The sequence below is a fragment of the Mastacembelus armatus genome, chromosome 10 (genome assembly GCF_900324485.2).
Source record: "Mastacembelus armatus chromosome 10, fMasArm1.2, whole genome shotgun sequence".
In the NCBI taxonomy this organism is placed as follows: Eukaryota; Metazoa; Chordata; class Actinopteri; order Synbranchiformes; family Mastacembelidae; genus Mastacembelus; species Mastacembelus armatus.
This window is the reverse complement of record NC_046642.1, coordinates 12,827,662-12,846,704: the sequence shown is the minus strand read 5'-3', so window position 1 is coordinate 12,846,704 and position 19,043 is coordinate 12,827,662. Positions and strand designations below refer to the sequence as shown.

Sequence of the window (19,043 nt, the reverse complement as noted above, 5' to 3'; positions counted from 1 at the left end):
AAATTGGATTGGTCGTGTATTTATGTCATTTTATTTATTTATTTATATGTAGCTGGCAAACTGTATAATTTCATATCGGTATTATATGAAGTGTAAGTGGAGCAATTTGATTTGAAGTATATCGTGATGTGCACGATTAATGTTAATGGATTCTTGACTTAATTCAATATTCACCACCTATTTATAATTTTATTGTGCGGGTCACTATCCGTGGTGCTGAATTCCAATGTCTGGATGTTTCTGTTTTAGGAATAAAACATAATTAATGGTCACGTTAAAGCGAACATTATGTATCTGTATATGTAAAATAGTGTTGAATAATGCAGTATTTCAAATATATCACTAAAAGAACATTTGCATGTAGAATTAGTGTTTTATTGGTAAACATGGTAAACATGTTTTTGCCAAAATAGTTATGGTGTTTACACGGAGTCTGTTTATAGTGAATAGTTAATAAGATACATTCATAAACCTCTCGGACGTTATAGGTTCGTAGTGCCGACAAAACGTGTTGGTCATTTGAGTTTTTTTTTTTATTTTTTTTATTTCTGGGCAATATTTTGATCTGTCGCTGTCCCTGGTGCTGAACACAACAATTCACAGAACATGATACAAAACAAAAACCGTTTTTTTCGGTGAAAGTAGAAACAAATACAATAGATTTCATAATAGGACATTACTTTGAATACGCCTTTGTAGTCACTGTTGTCACTGAAGAAAACGGTCTAATAATGTATTTTTATTTTTAAAGCACTGAAAATCCTGTTAAACTTTTTCTTAAAGGTTCAGTCAAGTTAGAACAGATACTGTAGCTTATTGTACAGAATAGTAGGTCATATTAGTAAAATTTTGATTATTGGTCGGCTATGCGGTTCTGTTTATATTTTGACCATTTTTTAAACATTTGTAATGACTTCAGATTTGAAGAGAAAAGATTATGGCACTTTCAGGTGATATTGTAGTTGATGTAGATTGTAGTTATGACCAGTGTCCACATGGAGACAGTGTAGACCGTCACTTCTGGACGTTGTCTTTCGTGGCTTAGGGCTCCTCCCAGATTCAGCAGATCATGTGTCTGTGGGCTTTGTTACAAAGAGAGGTCGGACGACACGGAACGATTGTCTTCTTCTGTCGAGAAAATGACTAAAAGATTGTTTGGAATATTTTCGCCTTGGTCTTGATTGCATTGTCGTGATATTGTCCAGATCTGACTACAGTACATGCGCCTTCTCGATGAATGGAATAATGAATTTACCGAGCAGGGCGAGCTCTGTGTGGATCTACCTCTTGTTCGTGCTGCTGGATTGTTACTGGGAAGCCGTGTCTGGGCAGCTCTCTTACTCCGTCTCAGAGGAGGTAAACCTGGGGACTGTTGTTGGAAATATCGCTAAAGATCTGAACATCAATGTCCAGGATTTGGAGTCCCGCATGTTTCAGATCGTTGCTGGATCAAAGAGAAAATATTTCGAGGTAAATCTAAAGACTGGAGTCCTCTACGTTAATGAGAGGATAGATCGAGAGGAACTGTGCGGCAATGAACCAAAATGTTCCCTCAGTGTAGAAGCGGTTATTAATAATCCATTAAAACTCTACCGGATTGAAATTATTGTTTTAGATGTGAACGATAATTCTCCGTCTTTTCTCAGCGCGACACAGGTTTTGAATATTACTGAAATCACAGCAGCGGGGGCCAAATTTCCTCTGCACCCAGCTCGCGATGCAGACGTCGGCAAAAATACTGTAAGTACATACAGACTCAGTCAAAATGAGCACTTCTCTCTCGAAACACATAAAGGAGAGACTGTGACACCTGAACTGGTGCTTCAGAAAGTTTTAGACAGAGAAAAACAGTCTGTGATCCGACTCACACTGACCGCTATTGATGGAGGAACTCCTGCTAAATCTGGAACAATGGTCATTATAGTCAATGTTTTAGACATTAATGATAATCCCCCGGTATTCAGTCAAACGCTGTACAAAGCCAGTGTCTATGAAAATGTTCAAATTGGCACATCAATAATAACTTTAAATGCTACTGATTCTGACGAAGGCCTAAATGGGCAAGTGTTTTTTTCATTCAGTGAAGTAGGACGAGGGAAACAAACAGATCTGTTTGCCATAGATGAGAAAACAGGGACTGTAACAAATAAAAAGAACATCGACTATGAAGAGAATAATGCGTTTGAGATTCGAGTACAAGCCAGTGATGGAGCTTCTTCTCCTCTCACCTCTCACGCCAAATTACTGATTGAGGTTTTAGATGTCAACGACAACGCTCCTGAAATTTCTGTCACGTCACTGTTAAATGCAGTGAAAGAGGACGCGTCCATTGGCACTGCCATTGCACTAGTTTCAGTGTTTGATAAAGATGGAGGCAAAAATGGGATGGTGAACTGTAAAATATCCAACAACGTCCCGTTTAAATTAGAGTCAAATTATAAGAATTACTATTCACTGGTGGTGGACGGTCCTCTAGACAGAGAGAGCGCACCTCAATACAATCTCAGCATCACAGCTACTGATGAGGGAAGTCCACCTCTCTCCAGCACAAGCGTTGTCACTGTGCACGTCTCTGATGTGAATGACAACAAACCTCAGTTTACAGAAAATGTAATGAGCGTCTATGTGAAAGAAAACAGTCCAGTAGGAGCAGTTATCAAAACAGTGTCAGCTGTGGATGCGGATAGCGATCAAAATGGTCACGTGACCTATTCATTTCTACACAACAACAATAATAACGTATTGCCCCTCTCGACAATGATAAACATCAACTCAGAGACAGGAGACATAGTCAGCCTCCAGCCTTTTAACTACGAGGAGCTAAAGACCTTTCAGTTCAAAGTCCAGGCCACAGACTCTGGTGTTCCTCCGCTCAGCAGCAACGTGACCGTCAACGTGTTTATCCTGGACGAGAACGACAACAGTCCCGCCATCCTCGCGCCCTATTCTGAGCACGGCTCCGTTAACAGTGAGAGCATCCCCTATTCTGCTGAAGCGGGATACTTTGTGGCAAAGATCAGGGCTGTAGACGCTGACTCTGGATACAATGCGCTGCTTTCTTATCACCTCTCTGAGCCCAAAGGAAACAACCTCTTCCGGATCGGAACCAGCACCGGGGAAATCAGGACTAAGAGGAGAATGAGTGACAATGACCTGAAAACCCACCCCTTGGTGGTGCTGGTTTCTGATAACGGAGAACCCTCCCTGTCAGCTACCGTGTCTATTGATGTGCTGGTGCTTGAAAGCGCAGCTGACATCCAGACTCAGTTCAGACATGTGCCCATAAAGGAGGAGAGCTTCTCTGATTTAAACCTGTATCTGCTGATCGCCATTGTGTCGGTGTCCCTCATCTTTCTGCTCAGCCTCATCACTTTAATAGCTGTCAAATGCCACAGGACAGACGGCGCTTTCAGCAGGTACAGCGCCCCCATGATCACCACCCACCCTGACGGGAGCTGGTCTTACTCTAAATCTACTCAGCAGTATGACGTCTGTTTCAGCTCAGACACGCTCAAGAGCGACGTAGTGGTTTTCCCTGCCCCGTTTCCGCCTGTAGATGCGGAACTGATCAGTATTAACGGAGGAGACACGTTTACCAGGACTCAGACTTTACCCAGTAAAGAAAAGGTAAGCGCAGCATGTTTCCGACAGCCGGCAACTTTAGACATGACAGGTAGCCTTACCCAACGCTGACCTATTTGTGTTATGAACCTTATTTATTTTTTATTTTTTTGCTCCATCTCTTTATGTATTGTCAAATCATTTATAAATGTGATATTGTTGAAGGTAGTTTTGTCCATTGTATGATCTTAATTTTCCATGGATTGTGAACCTCTCATCGATGTGAGTTTCTTATCCTATACACACAATGAAGGCCTGTCGTATTTGCAAACAGAAGAGTCCTTCATTACAAAACTACAAACCTAAAATAATGTATCCAAACGATATCAGTTCCATGACCTAGCAGCCCGGTCCACAGACGCAGTTGTTTTAATCCAAAACACGGTCAGAAAACGTTGCTTAATCCGTGGCTGATGTGGAATTACGACCGTCAAACTACTGCCGTAAAGTGTTTGTTGTTGCTAAACATTGTCAGTCGTCCTATATTTGAAATAAATCTCGAATCACTACAAATCATATTATAAAAAAAAAAACATAATTGCAAATATGCATAAAATCATGTTGCATAATCTTAACCATAGAAAAACAAGACAGACAAATGTACATTTTGTCATGCAAACATGTAATAATATTTAACATTAAAGCCCTTTGAAGAGAGCGACTTTTGTATCGTCACCAGATAAACCTTGTGAGCTCGTCTATGCTGACAAGGTACAATAGTCCCTGTTCTTGGTGCTGTAAATAACTAAGGCGGGTGTTAAGAGGACCATTATAGCGTTGTTCTGTTTGAAAACACGCAGAGGTTGAGTTCATACCTCCATACTACTTGCATCTCTGCCAGTTCTTTAATTGTGCTTCCAGTCTAGTTGGAACGTAAGAAATATTTACTGTTATTTCATTAAAGTTCTTGTCTTGGTTACAACAGTTTACCTTTATTACCTGTTAGTCATAGGCATAAACATGGGAACAGCAAATATATTTAACCCCAGTTTGAAGTACATCTTACATATCAGCAAATAATGCGACCTGTTAAATCATTTTTTTTAATCAGGCTGATGTTGCCTGTGTTCATCCTCATTTTAAACTCGGTGATTGTTGTACTTAAGGTTAAAGAAAGATTGTGTGTACAATGCTATATTCTTTTCCTTTTGGTTTGTAATAGAATTAGCTCGAAAGACCATAAGGGGGCACTACAGACCGTAAGACAGAGGTGACTGTATGTAAATCTGGAGGCCCCTCCCAGAGTAAGAGCGTGATGATGTCTTTTTGGGCTTTGACACAAAGAGACGCAGAAGCACAGACGGAAGGCTGGGGCACAATGTGCAGTGTGGACAAATCAGAATAGAAAAAGAACACACTGTGTCAATACTCGCATTGGACTTGTTTCTATGTTGGTTTCACGCCGCTTTGGATTATGTCTTCATTTAACAGGAGCCCTGTAGTGGCATGCGTGTTATTTATGCTGCTGGATTGTTACTGGGAAGCGGTTTCAGGGCAGCTCTCCTACTCGATATCAGAAGAGGTGAATCCAGGAACCTCTGTTGGAAATATAGCAAAGGATTTAAACCTCAGTGTCGATGATTTGGAGTCTCGTATGTTTCAGATTGTTACCGGATCAAAAAGAAAATATTTCGAGGTAAATCTAAAGTCTGGTGTTCTCTTTGTCAATGACAGAATAGACAGAGAGGAGCTCTGTGCCAAGGCGTCAAAATGCACCGTGAGCGTAGAGGCTGTTTTAAACGCTCCACTAAAGCTTTATCGTTTAGAGATACATATTCTAGATGTTAATGACAATTATCCGTCATTCAGCACTAGTTCACAAAATATTGAAATAGCTGAGAGCACATTACCCGGGACTAAATTTCTTGTGTTGTCGGCCTATGATGCCGATGTTGGGAAAAATGGTATCAGCACATACAAGCTTAATCAAAATGAGCATTTTTCATTGGTAGTGAACAAAGGAGAGAGTGTGTCTGCAGAGCTAGTCCTCCAGAAACCTCTGGATCGAGAAAAACAGCCTGTAATGAAACTTACGTTGACTGCTGTTGACGGAGGGACGCCACCAAAATCAGGTACATCACAGATAATAATTAATGTCTTAGATGTCAATGATAACACCCCAATCTTTACTAAATCGCTGTATAAAACCAGTATCACTGAAAATGTCCCGCTTGGCACGTCAGTAATAACAGTGACTGCAAGTGACGCCGATGAGGGGCCAAACGGGGAGATTTCATATTCACTGAGCAGCAAAGATCAAGACCACGTTTTAGAAATATTTCAAATAAATGAGAGCACAGGTCTATTGACAGTTAATGGAAATATTGACTTTGAGGAGCACTCGGCTTTTGAAATCCGTGTACAAGCTAGTGACAGAGGCTCTCCTCCAATGGCAGCACAGTGCAAAGTGTTAATCGAGGTGTTGGATTTAAATGACAACGCCCCGGAAATATCTGTAACATCACTAAGTGACACAGTGAAAGAGGACGCAAAATTAGGTACTGCTGTTGCACTTGTGTCAGTCCTGGACAGAGATGGAGGTAAAAACGGAGTCGTTCATTGTGACATAAAAAATGACAGCCCGTTTAAATTAGAGACCAATTATAAAAACTATTATTCTTTAGTAGTAGACGGGCAGCTAGACAGAGAGAGTGCTTCACATTATAATATCACCATCACAGCTACTGATGATGGAAGCCCAGCTCTCATAAGTACCAGAAACCTTACTGTTTATGTTTCTGATGTCAATGACAACTGCCCCCGTTTTTCAGACCCTTTGATTAATGTTTATTTGAAAGAGAACAGTCCCATTGGAGTAGATCTAAAAAGAGTATCCGCGTCTGATGCAGACATTGGTAAAAATGCTCAAGTGAGCTATTCAATTGTCGAGAGTAACAGTAACTCCATGCCCCTCTCGACAATGATAAACATCAACTCAGAGACAGGAGACATAGTCAGCCTCCAGTCTTTTAACTACGAGGAGCTAAAGACGTTTCAGTTCAAAGTCCAGGCCACAGACTCTGGTGTTCCTCCGCTCAGCAGCAACGTGACCGTCAACGTGTTTATCCTGGATGAGAACGACAACAGTCCCGCCATCCTCGCGCCCTATTCTGAGCACGGCTCCGTTAACAGTGAGAGCATCCCCTATTCTGCTGAAGCGGGATACTTTGTGGCAAAGATCAGGGCTGTAGACGCTGACTCTGGATACAATGCGCTGCTTTCTTATCACCTCTCTGAGCCCAAAGGAAACAACCTCTTCCGGATCGGAACCAGCACCGGGGAAATCAGGACTAAGAGGAGAATGAGTGACAATGACCTGAAAACCCACCCCTTGGTGGTGCTGGTTTCTGATAACGGAGAACCCTCCCTGTCAGCCACCGTGTCTATTGATGTGCTGGTGCTTGAAAGCGCAGCTGACATCCAGACTCAGTTCAGACATGTGCCCATAAAGGAGGAGAGCTTCTCTGATTTAAACCTGTATCTGCTGATCGCCATTGTGTCGGTGTCCCTCATCTTTCTGCTCAGCCTCATCACTTTAATAGCTGTCAAATGCCACAGGACAGACGGCGCTTTCAGCAGGTACAGCGCCCCCATGATCACCACCCACCCTGACGGGAGCTGGTCTTACTCTAAATCTACTCAGCAGTATGACGTCTGTTTCAGCTCAGACACGCTCAAGAGTGACGTAGTGGTTTTCCCCGCCCCGTTTCCGCCTGTAGATGCGGAGCTGATCAGTATTAACGGAGGAGACACGTTTACCAGGACTCAGACTTTACCCAGTAAAGAAAAGGTGAGTCAATTAAAGTTTCTATACTGTACATCCTGTCTATAGCAGGCTACATCTGGGTTTTAGGGCCATGGTAATCTATACTCCACATTTGACAAAGCCTTCCATTTGAAGTTTGAAACAAAACACAAAGGTGGCCTTGCCTCTTTGCAATCTAATTACAGAACTGTTTGTATGCACTATACCTGATTGTGATTTAAAAAAAAAAAATATCTCGTGAGGTATGTTGAATGGTGGAAGATAATCAGGTGATAACTTATGAATTTATGTGAAATAATATTTTTTTGAACATTTTATCTGCTCTTAGATGTTACAGTTCGTTCCTGACATCGCCTTGTTTTTATTCTTTTGGCATAAACCAGCTTTTTTTCAATTTGGAAACATGTAATCATCATTTCTACATTAACTGAATTTGAGTGTAAGTTACTGATTTCACCTGCTTTCTTTTAATCACGTATCATTTCTTGCCTGATTGAAAAGTGTCCCGTGCTCTCCATGGTCCTGAAATAGGAACCAGTCGCTTTGATGACTAATATACTGAGTGTTATTGAGCTTTCAGAAGATTTATAGATTGCTTTCGGCAGATTTAAATCGGGGGAACAGACAAATCACTAGATTTGCTATTGTAGAGCCTCTATCTGTAGAGCTATGAAACCACCACAAGGCGACAGCGTAGACCATAACATGGAGGCCTTTCGTTTTTAACGCCCCTCCCAGAGACAGTTCACTGAGCTTTGTAACAAAGAGACGTAAGAGGAGAGGGTACAGCACAACAGCCGCCTTTTCTGTTCCCGACAGAAACCTGCAGAAATAGATATTTAAACAACTATCTTCGTTTGGATTGTTTTATAGTAACTGTCACAAGAGAATCTATGTTGTGTTTACGTCGGAAGGAAATATGTCTTCACCGAGAATCAAGCGTTCTGTCTGGATATTTTTAATGCTTTTGATACTGGGTTACTGCTGGGATGCAGCGTCTGGGCAGCTCTCTTATTCCGTCTCAGAGGAGGTTAATTCGGGGACGTTGGTTGGAAATGTCGCTAAGGATCTACACTTAAATGTACATGAGTTGGAATCCCGGATGTTCAGGATTGTTGCTGGATCAAAGAAAAAATATTTCGAGGTAAATACAAAGACTGGTGTCCTCTACGTTAGTGAGAGAATAGACAGAGAGGAGCTCTGCGCGAGAGCTGCAAAGTGTAGTGTAAATTTAGAGGCTGTGATAAATGAACCTTTAAAACTCTACCGTATAGAAATTAATATTCTTGATGTCAATGACAATTCTCCCTATTTCATCGCAAAATCACAGACTATAGATATTGCTGAAAGCACGTTACCCGGGATAAAATTCCCCCTCCTGCAAGCCTATGATGCAGATGTAGGAAGGAACGGTATAAACACGTATAAACTCAGCTCTAATGAACATTTCTCATTAGCTGTAACCAAAGCTGGAGACAGTATTTCAGCTGAGTTAGTGTTACAGAAAGCCTTAGACCGAGAAAAGGAGTCTCTGATCACACTCACTTTAACAGCATTAGATGATGGAAGTCCGCCAAAGTCTGGCACATCAGATATTATAATAAATGTTTTAGATAATAATGATAATACGCCAGTGTTTGCAAAGTCACTGTACAAAACTCGGGTGTTTGAAAATATCCCCATAGGCACGACTCTGCTAACTATAAATGCTACAGACGCAGACGAAGGAACAAACAAAGAGATCGTATATACACTTAGCACAAAGGAGCAGGATCACATACTGCAGATATTTCAAATCGACCCAAACACAGGGACACTGACGGTTGAAGGTAATATAGACTTTGAAGAAAATCCTGCTTTTGAGATTCGTGCACAGGCCAGTGACAAAGGGCAGCCTCCCATGTCTGCTCATTGTAAGGTGCTGGTAGAAGTGGTGGACCTAAACGACAATGCTCCTGAGATCATTGTGACGTCACTTATGAACACAGTAAAGGAGGATGTGAAAGCAGGTACAGCTATTGCACTTGTCTCTGTGCTGGACAAGGACGGTGGGAAAAATGGTGAAGTGCATTGTACAATAGATGACAAGACTCCATTTAAATTGGAAACAAACTATAAAAACTATTATTCCTTAGTAGTTGATGGAGTCTTAGACCGAGAGAGCGTTTCTCAATATAATGTCACCATAACAGCAAGTGATGCTGGCAGCCCCTCACTCTCTAGCACCGGCGTAATTAATATACAGGTGTCCGATGTCAATGATAACGCGCCAACCTTCTCTTCGCCATATATTAATATTTATGTAAAAGAGAACAGCCACGTTGGGTCAGTTCTCAAATCCGTGTCAGCATTTGATGCTGACATGGATGAAAATGGCCACATGAATTATTATGTTTTAGAAAGTAACACTAACTCAGTCCCGCTGTCTACAATGATAAACATCAACTCAGAGACAGGAGACATAGTCAGCCTCCAGTCTTTTAACTACGAGGAGCTAAAGACGTTTCAGTTCAAAGTCCAGGCCACAGACTCTGGTGTTCCTCCGCTCAGCAGCAACGTGACCGTCAACGTGTTTATCCTGGATGAGAACGACAACAGTCCCGCCATCCTCGCGCCCTATTCTGAGCACGGCTCCGTTAACAGTGAGAGCATCCCCTATTCTGCTGAAGCGGGATACTTTGTGGCAAAGATCAGGGCTGTAGACGCTGACTCTGGATACAATGCGCTGCTTTCTTATCACCTCTCTGAGCCCAAAGGAAACAACCTCTTCCGGATCGGAACCAGCACCGGGGAAATCAGGACTAAGAGGAGAATGAGTGACAATGACCTGAAAACCCACCCCTTGGTGGTGCTGGTTTCTGATAACGGAGAACCCTCCCTGTCAGCTACCGTGTCTATTGATGTGCTGGTGCTTGAAAGCGCAGCTGACATCCAGACTCAGTTCAGACATGTGCCCATAAAGGAGGAGAGCTTCTCTGATTTAAACCTGTATCTGCTGATCGCCATTGTGTCGGTGTCCCTCATCTTTCTGCTCAGCCTCATCACTTTAATAGCTGTCAAATGCCACAGGACAGACGGCGCTTTCAGCAGGTACAGCGCCCCCATGATCACCACCCACCCTGACGGGAGCTGGTCTTACTCTAAATCTACTCAGCAGTATGACGTCTGTTTCAGCTCAGACACGCTCAAGAGTGACGTAGTGGTTTTCCCTGCCCCATTTCCCCCTGTTGATGCGGATCTGATAAGTATTAACGGAGGGGACACGTTTACCAGGACTCAGACTTTACCCAGTAAAGAGAAGGTAAGGTTACTCCTTCCACCTATACAAGTAAATTATTTTCTTTTCTAGTCTTGATGTCAGCTCCTGCAGTATCCCTTATAAACAGGCTTTACATACGTAGTCGTTATTTGAACTTGCTTGTTTCCTCGTCTGTGCGTTTGCACATCTTAATTTCTTTACAATAATGTGTGTTGCAATATCGTTTTAATATAGACTTGTTAAAAGATGCTTAAGAAATCAATATAACAGATTTTTTAATTTCATACACTACACAAACACCTACAAAGGAGACGATAGTTAGTTCACAATAAGCCTGTAAATATTAGATAATAAAATTTGATTCAAATCATATCGCGTTGAACTTTATTGCTTAGTGTCCAGTTAGCATATTCTTTGAGATAAAAGGCATTACAAAATGTTTGTACATGAAATAATTCATTCATAGATTTAGAATCACCATTTCCTTTTAGCAATGCTTTCTTGGAGTCTGCGTAAATTCAATTATAATGAATTCAAACTTTGAAGAACGTCAATGTCATTCGTCTTTTTTTGTGTCATCAGTGTCAAATCGTATTCTGTCTCTTTGTAGCCTGTTTAAAACGCCTGAGACACTCAATTCTTTCACTTACTCAGTATTCTGCAAATTGGTTCAATCAGTTCACTTGCCTACAAACTTTGCTAGGAAATCTGTTTTGTAAAGAGTCATAAGGTGCGCATACTTCCCTCGTATATGCCTAATATGTCGCTGTTAAATTTAAGGTTTAGATGTAGGTTCAACATATAAACTGTAGGATGGAAAAAGAGCATACTGTGTAGCTGTGATCATTTGTATGTTTTTTTTTTTTTTTTTTTTGGAAGAATAGCCAAGTGGGATCTGGAAAGTAATTGGTCATGTGCTTTGTCTATGCACGCATATTGATTTTAACAAGTTCACTACTGAGTATTACTCTTCTTACAACCTGCATGGCTTCAGCGTGCTTTGAATATCACAGTGCATCACCACAATCATGATCTTTCCCTATAGTTCTGAAACAGGTGACCAATACTCTCTGCTGAGCTGTGACGGCTGGCAATACTCTCAGCAATAAATATCTTGTTTAGTCATTTATCACTGCTAAGAATTATTTAAATTGTGGTAACTCTTAATAAGAAGCAGTGTTGGTCTGTGTTTATTTAAAAGCATTGTAGTTAGTTCACATGGCCATGAGGCGACACTATAGACCGTAACACCGCCGGTGTGTGGCTGGTGTGCAGACGCCCCTCCTACATTAACACAATCAGCATTTCTGTCGGTGCTTTGTTAGAAGGAGACACGGGGCGAAGGAGAATGGATATAGGAAATATACTGACACATAATATGGTGTTTCAAACGATCTTTTGGCCTTAGAAGCCAAAGACACATCGAAATACGGATCTATGCTTTGTTCTCGTTATATGGAATTATGCATCCGCCGGGAAGCAAGTCCTCTATTGGCCTATATCTAGTGCTGGCTGTCTTGGAGTATAACTGCGGAGCGGTATCCGGGCAGCTCTCCTATTCCGTGTCAGAGGAGGTAAACCCGGGGACTTCTGTTGGAAATCTCGCCAAGGATCTGAATCTTAATGTGCAGGATTTGGAGTCACGTATGTTTCAGATCGTTACTGGGTCGAAGAGAAAGTATTTCGATGTGAATCTGAAGTCAGGTTTTCTCTACGTCAGTGAGAGAATAGACAGAGAGGAGCTCTGTGCGAAAGCTTCAAAATGTACAATAAATGTAGAGGCTGTGATTAATAATCCGCTGAAACTTTACCGTGTTGAAGTCACTATTCTCGACGTAAATGACAATCCGCCCTCTTTCAGTGGCAAATCACAAACTATCGACATAGCAGAAAGCGTATTGCCGGGAGCTACATTCGCTGTGCTGTCTGCCTACGATGCCGACGTAGGGAAAAACAGCATTAGTACATACAAGTTAAATCCTAATGAATATTTTTCCTTAGCGGTGCACAGAGGAGAGAGTGTGTCAGCCGAGTTGGTGCTTCAGAAATCATTAGATCGAGAAAAACAGGCTTTAATAAAGCTCACACTGACCGCGTTAGACGGGGGGACACCACCGAAATCAGGCACATCTGAGATTGTAATAAATGTCTTAGACATAAATGATAATATCCCGACTTTTACCAAAACGTTATATAAAACAAGTTTAACAGAAAATGCACCCATTGGCACAACAGTAATAGCAGTGACTGCAACTGACGCTGACGAGGGGACAAACAAAGACATCGTGTATTTACTAAATTCGAAAGATCAGGACCATGTTTTGGATGTTTTTGAAATAGATTCAGAAAAAGGAATAATAACAGTTAAAGGAAAGATTGACTTTGAAACAAATCCTGCCTTTGAAATTCGTGTGCAGGCTGCTGACAAAGGCCAGCCTCCATTAACATCACAGTGTAAAGTGCTAGTGGAGGTGGTGGACCTGAACGACAATGCCCCAGATGTCACAGTGACGTCACTGCTCCATACAGTAAAGGAGGACGCTGAAATTGGCACTGCCATTGCACTTGTTTCAGTTCTTGACAGAGATGGGGGCAAAAACGGTGAAGTCAAATGTGAGATACTAAATTCAGTTCCCTTTAAATTAGAGACTAACTATAAAAATTATTATTCTTTAGTAGTTGGTGGAACTTTAGACAGGGAACTCATTTCTCAATACAACATTAGTATTAAAGCTACAGATGAAGGTAAGCCCGCTCTCTCTACAACCAGGCTGGTGATAGTTCAGGTTTCCGATGTAAATGACAACGCACCTCTGTTTTCAGAAACAGTAACTGACATATACGTGAAAGAAAATAGTCCAGTTGGAAAGGTTTTGAGAGGGGTAACTGCAACTGACGCTGATGTTAGTGAAAATGGGCGAGTGAGATATTCATTAGTTAATGATAACAACTTATTGCCCCTCTCGACAATGATAAACATCAACTCAGAGACAGGAGACATAGTCAGCCTCCAGTCTTTTAACTACGAGGAGCTAAAGACGTTTCAGTTCAAAGTCCAGGCCACAGACTCTGGTGTTCCTCCGCTCAGCAGCAACGTGACCGTCAACGTGTTTATCCTGGATGAGAACGACAACAGTCCCGCCATCCTCGCGCCCTATTCTGAGCACGGCTCCGTTAACAGTGAGAGCATCCCCTATTCTGCTGAAGCGGGATACTTTGTGGCAAAGATCAGGGCTGTAGACGCTGACTCTGGATACAATGCGCTGCTTTCTTATCACCTCTCTGAGCCCAAAGGAAACAACCTCTTCCGGATCGGAACCAGCACCGGGGAAATCAGGACTAAGAGGAGAATGAGTGACAATGACCTGAAAACCCACCCCTTGGTGGTGCTGGTTTCTGATAACGGAGAACCCTCCCTGTCAGCTACCGTGTCTATTGATGTGCTGGTGCATGAAAGCGCAGCTGACATCCAGACTCAGTTCAGACATGTGCCCATAAAGGAGGAGAGCTTCTCTGATTTAAACCTGTATCTGCTGATCGCCATTGTGTCGGTGTCCCTCATCTTTCTGCTCAGCCTCATCACTTTAATAGCTGTCAAATGCCACAGGACAGACGGCGCTTTCAGCAGGTACAGCGCCCCCATGATCACCACCCACCCTGACGGGAGCTGGTCTTACTCTAAATCTACTCAGCAGTATGACGTCTGTTTCAGCTCAGACACGCTCAAGAGTGACGTAGTGGTTTTCCCTGCCCCGTTTCCGCCTGTTGATGCGGAACTGATCAGTATTAACGGAGGGGACACGTTTACCAGGACTCAGACTTTACCCAGTAAAGAAAAGGTAAGGACCGTGCCATTTATTTTATCCCACCATTGCCTGTAATTTAACCTGGTAGTTATTTAAACTAAAGGGTCTGTGCTGCATAAGACATAACAAACTTTCACTGTGATATACTTTAGGTTTGAATCACATTAGAAATCACCGAGATTGTTGTCGTACAGCCTCTCCATATTTGACTAACTCCGTGTTTGTATGTCGCTCTCCGTGGTGCTGAACATGTTTCTGAATCTGCCCTGTCTGGATTTCTTACCTGTGCAATTATGTTTTCTTTTTTTTTCTTTTTTCTTTTTTGCAAGAGTGCAAATACTTATGTCGTCAGTATGTCTGAAAGGAAACTCATTTATAGAAAATCGTGGATTTTTGCCAGCAGCTTTTCTGTTACAAATTGCAGTATATTGCAAAAGTAACGTGGGAATATGGCAATTCATTCCGAATGTGTCAGGTCAGTCTGAGATGAGTAATTAATTAATTCCCCTCCTTTAACATGTTATCTGTTGAAACGTGAGTTTCTAGGAGTTTGTGGTATACCTAACTTACACAGACTGACATCCTTGAAGTGACAGTTCCATTGTTTATCTATTATTTGACAAACTATATCACAGACTGTCAGAGAGACAAGTTCTGTTTTTTTCCCAGTTATGCCCTGAAAATATTGTTTGCAACTTTAGACATATCGTGTTCCAATTGTCAGTTGTGCATCTTGATATTAATATGCAATATCCTTTCAAAACATTAGTCGTTTAAATAATTTAAAAAGAAATCAGTATTATTGCAGTTCTTCTCTTCAGTGATATTTAAACCCACATTATGTTCATGTTGCTGCAGAAAGTGTGGGGTTTTCCACATAGTTTAAATACACTGAGTGTTGAAGATGTCTAAAGCCTTACAAATATTCATAGTTCGGTTTGCTAATCAGCTGTTGTCATTTCTGAATGAGCAGGTCTATTTTACAGTTGTTGAAACATGTGTAGTTTCTCAAAACTGCCACACAGCGACGCTTTAGACCGTAACACAGAAACGTCGAGGCCCCTCCCAAAGTAAAAACGGAATGACTGTGGGTTTTTATCACAAAGAGACACGGGAAGAGAAGCGACGGCGTAATGGAGTATTTGTCTTTAAAGATATGAAGAACGAAATAGCGTTGCGTTGTATTTTGACACATCTCATCATTCCATGGTAGAAACACCGTTGTGGATATTTTGCTTTGTTCCTTATCGGCGGAATTATGCCTTCACCGAGTAGCTGGAGGTCTATTGTTACATATCTTGTGCTGGTGCTGTTGGATTTGTACTGGGAAACGGTGTCTGGGCAGCTCTCCTACTCTGTCTCAGAGGAGGTAAACCCCGGAACTAATGTCGGAAATATTGCCAAGGATTTAAACCTCAATATGCAGGAATTGGAGTCCCGTTCGTTTCAGATTGTTACCGGATCTAAGAGGAGGTTCTTCGAGGTGAATCTAAAGAGCGGATTTCTGTATGTCAGTGAGAGGATAGACCGAGAGGAGCTGTGTACAGATGAGCCCAAATGCACTGTTAGCGTAGAGGCTGTGATCAACAATCCATTAAAGCTTTACCGCCTAGAGATAGAAGTAAAAGACGTGAATGACCATTCTCCGACTTTTAACACAAAATCACAAATACTGGACATTGCGGAAAACACCGTACCCGGATCTAGATTCGCCTTATCCGAGGCAAGCGATGCTGACGTGGGTAAAAATGGTGTGAGTATGTATAAGCTCAGTCCAAACGAATATTTTAGTCTTGAGACACACAAAAGAGGGGAGAGTATATCTCCAGAGTTAGTGCTGCAGAAATCCCTAGACCGTGAGAAAAAGCCATATATCCAGCTCATTTTAACTGCTGTAGACGGGGGGTCGCCGCCAAACTCAGGAACATCAGAAATAGAAATAAATGTACTAGATATTAATGATAATGCACCATTGTTCAGCAGCACTCTTTACAAAGTCCAAATATTTGAAAATATTCCAGTTGGAACAGCGGTTTTTACCTTAAATGCAACCGATGCTGATGAGGGAACAAACAGTGAAATAGTATATTCTCTTCGTAATAAGGATCAGGACCATATTCTAGATATTTTCAAAATCGACTCAGATACAGGAGTAATTTCAGTGAAAGGCAAAATCGACTATGAGGATAGAAAAGCTTTCGAGATCCGGGCAGAGGCTAGGGACAAAGGCCAGCCGCCTATGTCTGCTCACAGTAAAGTGCTGGTAGAAATAACAGACGTAAACGACAACGCTCCTGAGATCACAGTAACGTCATTGCTCAGTACAGTGAACGAAGACGCTGCTTTGGGTACTGCTATTGCACTTGTTTCAGTTCTAGACAGAGACAATGGGAAAAATGGTGAAGTGAAATGTGAGATCTTAAATGCAGTCCCGTTCAAATTAGAGACAAATTACAAAAACTATTTTTCTCTAGTGGTTGACGGACGTCTAGACAGAGAGCTAACTCCCCAATACAATGTGACAATTTCAGCCACAGATGAAGGAAATCCTTCTCTTTCGAACACCAGTGTTATCACAGTTTATGTTTCTGATGTCAATGACAACGCGCCATATTTCCCAGAACCTACAATAAACATTTATATGAATGAAAACAGCAAAGTAGGGACAGTTATTAAAACTCTGACTGCAATCGATGCTGATAGCGGCAACAACGGCCAGGTGAGATACTCGATTTTAGAGAGTAATGATAAATCAGTGCCCGTTTCCACGATGATAAACATCAACTCAGAGACAGGAGACATAGTCAGCCTCCAGTCTTTTAACTACGAGGAGCTAAAGACGTTTCAGTTCAAAGTCCAGGCCACAGACTCTGGTGTTCCTCCGCTCAGCAGCAACGTGACCGTCAACGTGTTTATCCTGGACGAGAACGACAACAGTCCCGCCATCCTCGCGCCCTATTCTGAGCACGGCTCCGTTAACAGTGAGAGCATCCCCTATTCTGCTGAAGCGGGATACTTTGTGGCAAAGATCAGGGCTGTAGACGCTGACTCTGGATACAATGCGCTGCTTTCTTATCACCTCTCTGAGCCCAAAGGAAACAACCTCTTCCGGATCGGAACCAGCACCGGGGAAATCAGGACTAAGAGGAGAATGAGTGACAATGACCTGAAAACCCACCCCTTGGTGGTGCTGGTTTCTGATAACGGAGAACCCTCCCTGTCAGCTACCGTGTCTATTGATGTGCTGGTGCTTGAAAGCGCAGCTGACATCCAGACTCAGTTCAGACATGTGCCCATAAAGGAGGAGAGCTTCTCTGATTTAAACCTGTATCTGCTGATCGCCATTGTGTCGGTGTCCCTCATCTTTCTGCTCAGCCTCATCACTTTAATAGCTGTCAAATGCCACAGGACAGACGGCGCTTTCAGCAGGTACAGCGCCCCCATGATCACCACCCACCCTGACGGGAGCTGGTCTTACTCTAAATCTACTCAGCAGTATGACGTCTGTTTCAGCTCAGACACGCTCAAGAGCGACGTAGTGGTTTTCCCTGCCCCGTTTCCGCCTGTAGATGCGGAACTGATCAGTATTAACGGAGGGGACACGTTTACCAGGACTCAGACTTTACCCAGTAAAGAAAAGGTAAGCGCACAGCCGCATTAAGATATTACTGTCATAACTCTAACTCTACGTTAAAAAAATGGATTGGTCGTGTATTTATGTCATTTGTGATAGTAGCTGGCAAAAAATATATTTGCTTTAACGTTTGACTTCATATAGAAATTATTTAAAATATGCGTGAAGCACGTAGATTTTAACAGTATCCTGTTGGTCATTGTTGCTGGTCTCTGTTTTAATTCAATATTCACTGACTATTATTCGTTTCATTGTACGGTCCTCATCCGTGTTGATGAACGCAATTGTCTGAATGTTTGTGGTTGCTAAACATTAAGACATTAATGGTCATGTTAGAGCAAAAATTGTATATATGTATGTTTATAACACAGAGTTAAATGATAATGTATTTGAAAAATCTCAATAGAAGAGAGCTAGTGTTTATATCTCACTATAAGAAGTGTTTTTTCGAAGGAAAGGGGACTTTATATATGGAATTTACATGGACTTTACTTTTTAATGAACACAGTTAATAAGTAAAATTCAACAATATTTCGACTTTGTATTTTGCTGTTGAAGACTATGGCTTCTCGGTCATTTATTGATCTTTTTCATTTTCATTGTAATTTGTATTCATCCTTTTTGGTCTGTCGCTGTCCGTGGTTCTGAAAACTTTTAAATCTTTTTTTTTAATTCCCAGACCATAATGCAAAACAGAATGTTTTTGACAGACACAGTTTGCAAAATATACATTTAGCGAAAGACATAATGACTAGAAAAATGTAGATTTCATATTGATGAAGAAAGTTGTGTTGCATTTGTCTTTACATTCACTTTGCTCTTCAGTAAGGAAGAATATGCGATAGTTTATATCAGCATTTAAAACACTGTCAATTTTACTTGATGGCTCATTCAAGTTATAAAAGAAAAGTATAATGTCATATAATTAGAATTTCACCAGTCATTGGTCAATTTGAC

The 19,043-nt window shown here is 41.6% G+C and overlaps 6 protein-coding genes across 6 annotated transcripts in view; all 6 read left to right on the top strand.

Annotated features, from left to right (window-relative positions):
* The window catches only part of LOC113144191 (protocadherin alpha-C2-like), a 121,232-nt gene that overhangs the window by 37,332 nt on the left and 64,857 nt on the right, over positions 1 to 19,043 (top strand). The window lies entirely within an intron of this gene.
* Positions 1,220 to 3,693, top strand: LOC113144710 (protocadherin alpha-10-like). Its single transcript, XM_033325412.1, has one exon. It carries the CDS (start codon positions 1,234 to 1,236, stop codon positions 3,691 to 3,693), a length of 2,460 nt encoding a protein of 819 aa, XP_033181303.1. The 5' UTR covers positions 1,220 to 1,233.
* On the top strand, positions 4,927 to 8,161 carry LOC113144708 (protocadherin alpha-8-like). Its single transcript, XM_026330935.1, has 2 exons — positions 4,927 to 7,411; positions 8,126 to 8,161. The coding sequence occupies exons 1-2, from the start codon at positions 5,036 to 5,038 to the stop codon at positions 8,159 to 8,161; spliced, it is 2,412 nt and encodes an 803-aa protein (XP_026186720.1). The 5' UTR covers positions 4,927 to 5,035.
* LOC113144707 (protocadherin alpha-3-like) lies at positions 8,490 to 11,265 on the top strand. The gene is made up of 2 exons (XM_026330934.1): positions 8,490 to 10,688; positions 11,257 to 11,265. Exons 1-2 carry the CDS (start codon positions 8,490 to 8,492, stop codon positions 11,263 to 11,265), a joined length of 2,208 nt encoding a protein of 735 aa, XP_026186719.1.
* LOC113144706 (protocadherin alpha-3-like) lies at positions 12,039 to 14,527 on the top strand. The gene has a single exon (XM_026330933.1). The coding sequence runs from the start codon at positions 12,110 to 12,112 to the stop codon at positions 14,525 to 14,527; it is 2,418 nt and encodes an 805-aa protein (XP_026186718.1). The 5' UTR covers positions 12,039 to 12,109.
* LOC113144206 (protocadherin alpha-4-like) lies at positions 15,606 to 18,155 on the top strand. Its single transcript, XM_026330074.1, has one exon. It carries the CDS (start codon positions 15,711 to 15,713, stop codon positions 18,111 to 18,113), a length of 2,403 nt encoding a protein of 800 aa, XP_026185859.1. The 5' UTR covers positions 15,606 to 15,710; the 3' UTR covers positions 18,114 to 18,155.

Bases quoted from the DNA above. Each gene is read 5' to 3' on its own strand.
- LOC113144710 (XM_033325412.1), top strand. From the start codon at position 1,234: ATGAATGGAATAATGAATTTACCGAGCAGGGCGAGCTCTGTGTGGATC.
- LOC113144708 (XM_026330935.1), top strand. From the start codon at position 5,036: ATGTCTTCATTTAACAGGAGCCCTGTAGTGGCATGCGTGTTATTTATG. The intron at 7,412-8,125 runs GTGAGTCAATTA...CGCCCCTCCCAG, and splicing joins CTTTACCCAGTAAAGAAAAG to AGACAGTTCACTGAGCTTTG.
- LOC113144707 (XM_026330934.1), top strand. From the start codon at position 8,490: ATGTTCAGGATTGTTGCTGGATCAAAGAAAAAATATTTCGAGGTAAAT.
- LOC113144706 (XM_026330933.1), top strand. From the start codon at position 12,110: ATGCATCCGCCGGGAAGCAAGTCCTCTATTGGCCTATATCTAGTGCTG.
- LOC113144206 (XM_026330074.1), top strand. From the start codon at position 15,711: ATGCCTTCACCGAGTAGCTGGAGGTCTATTGTTACATATCTTGTGCTG.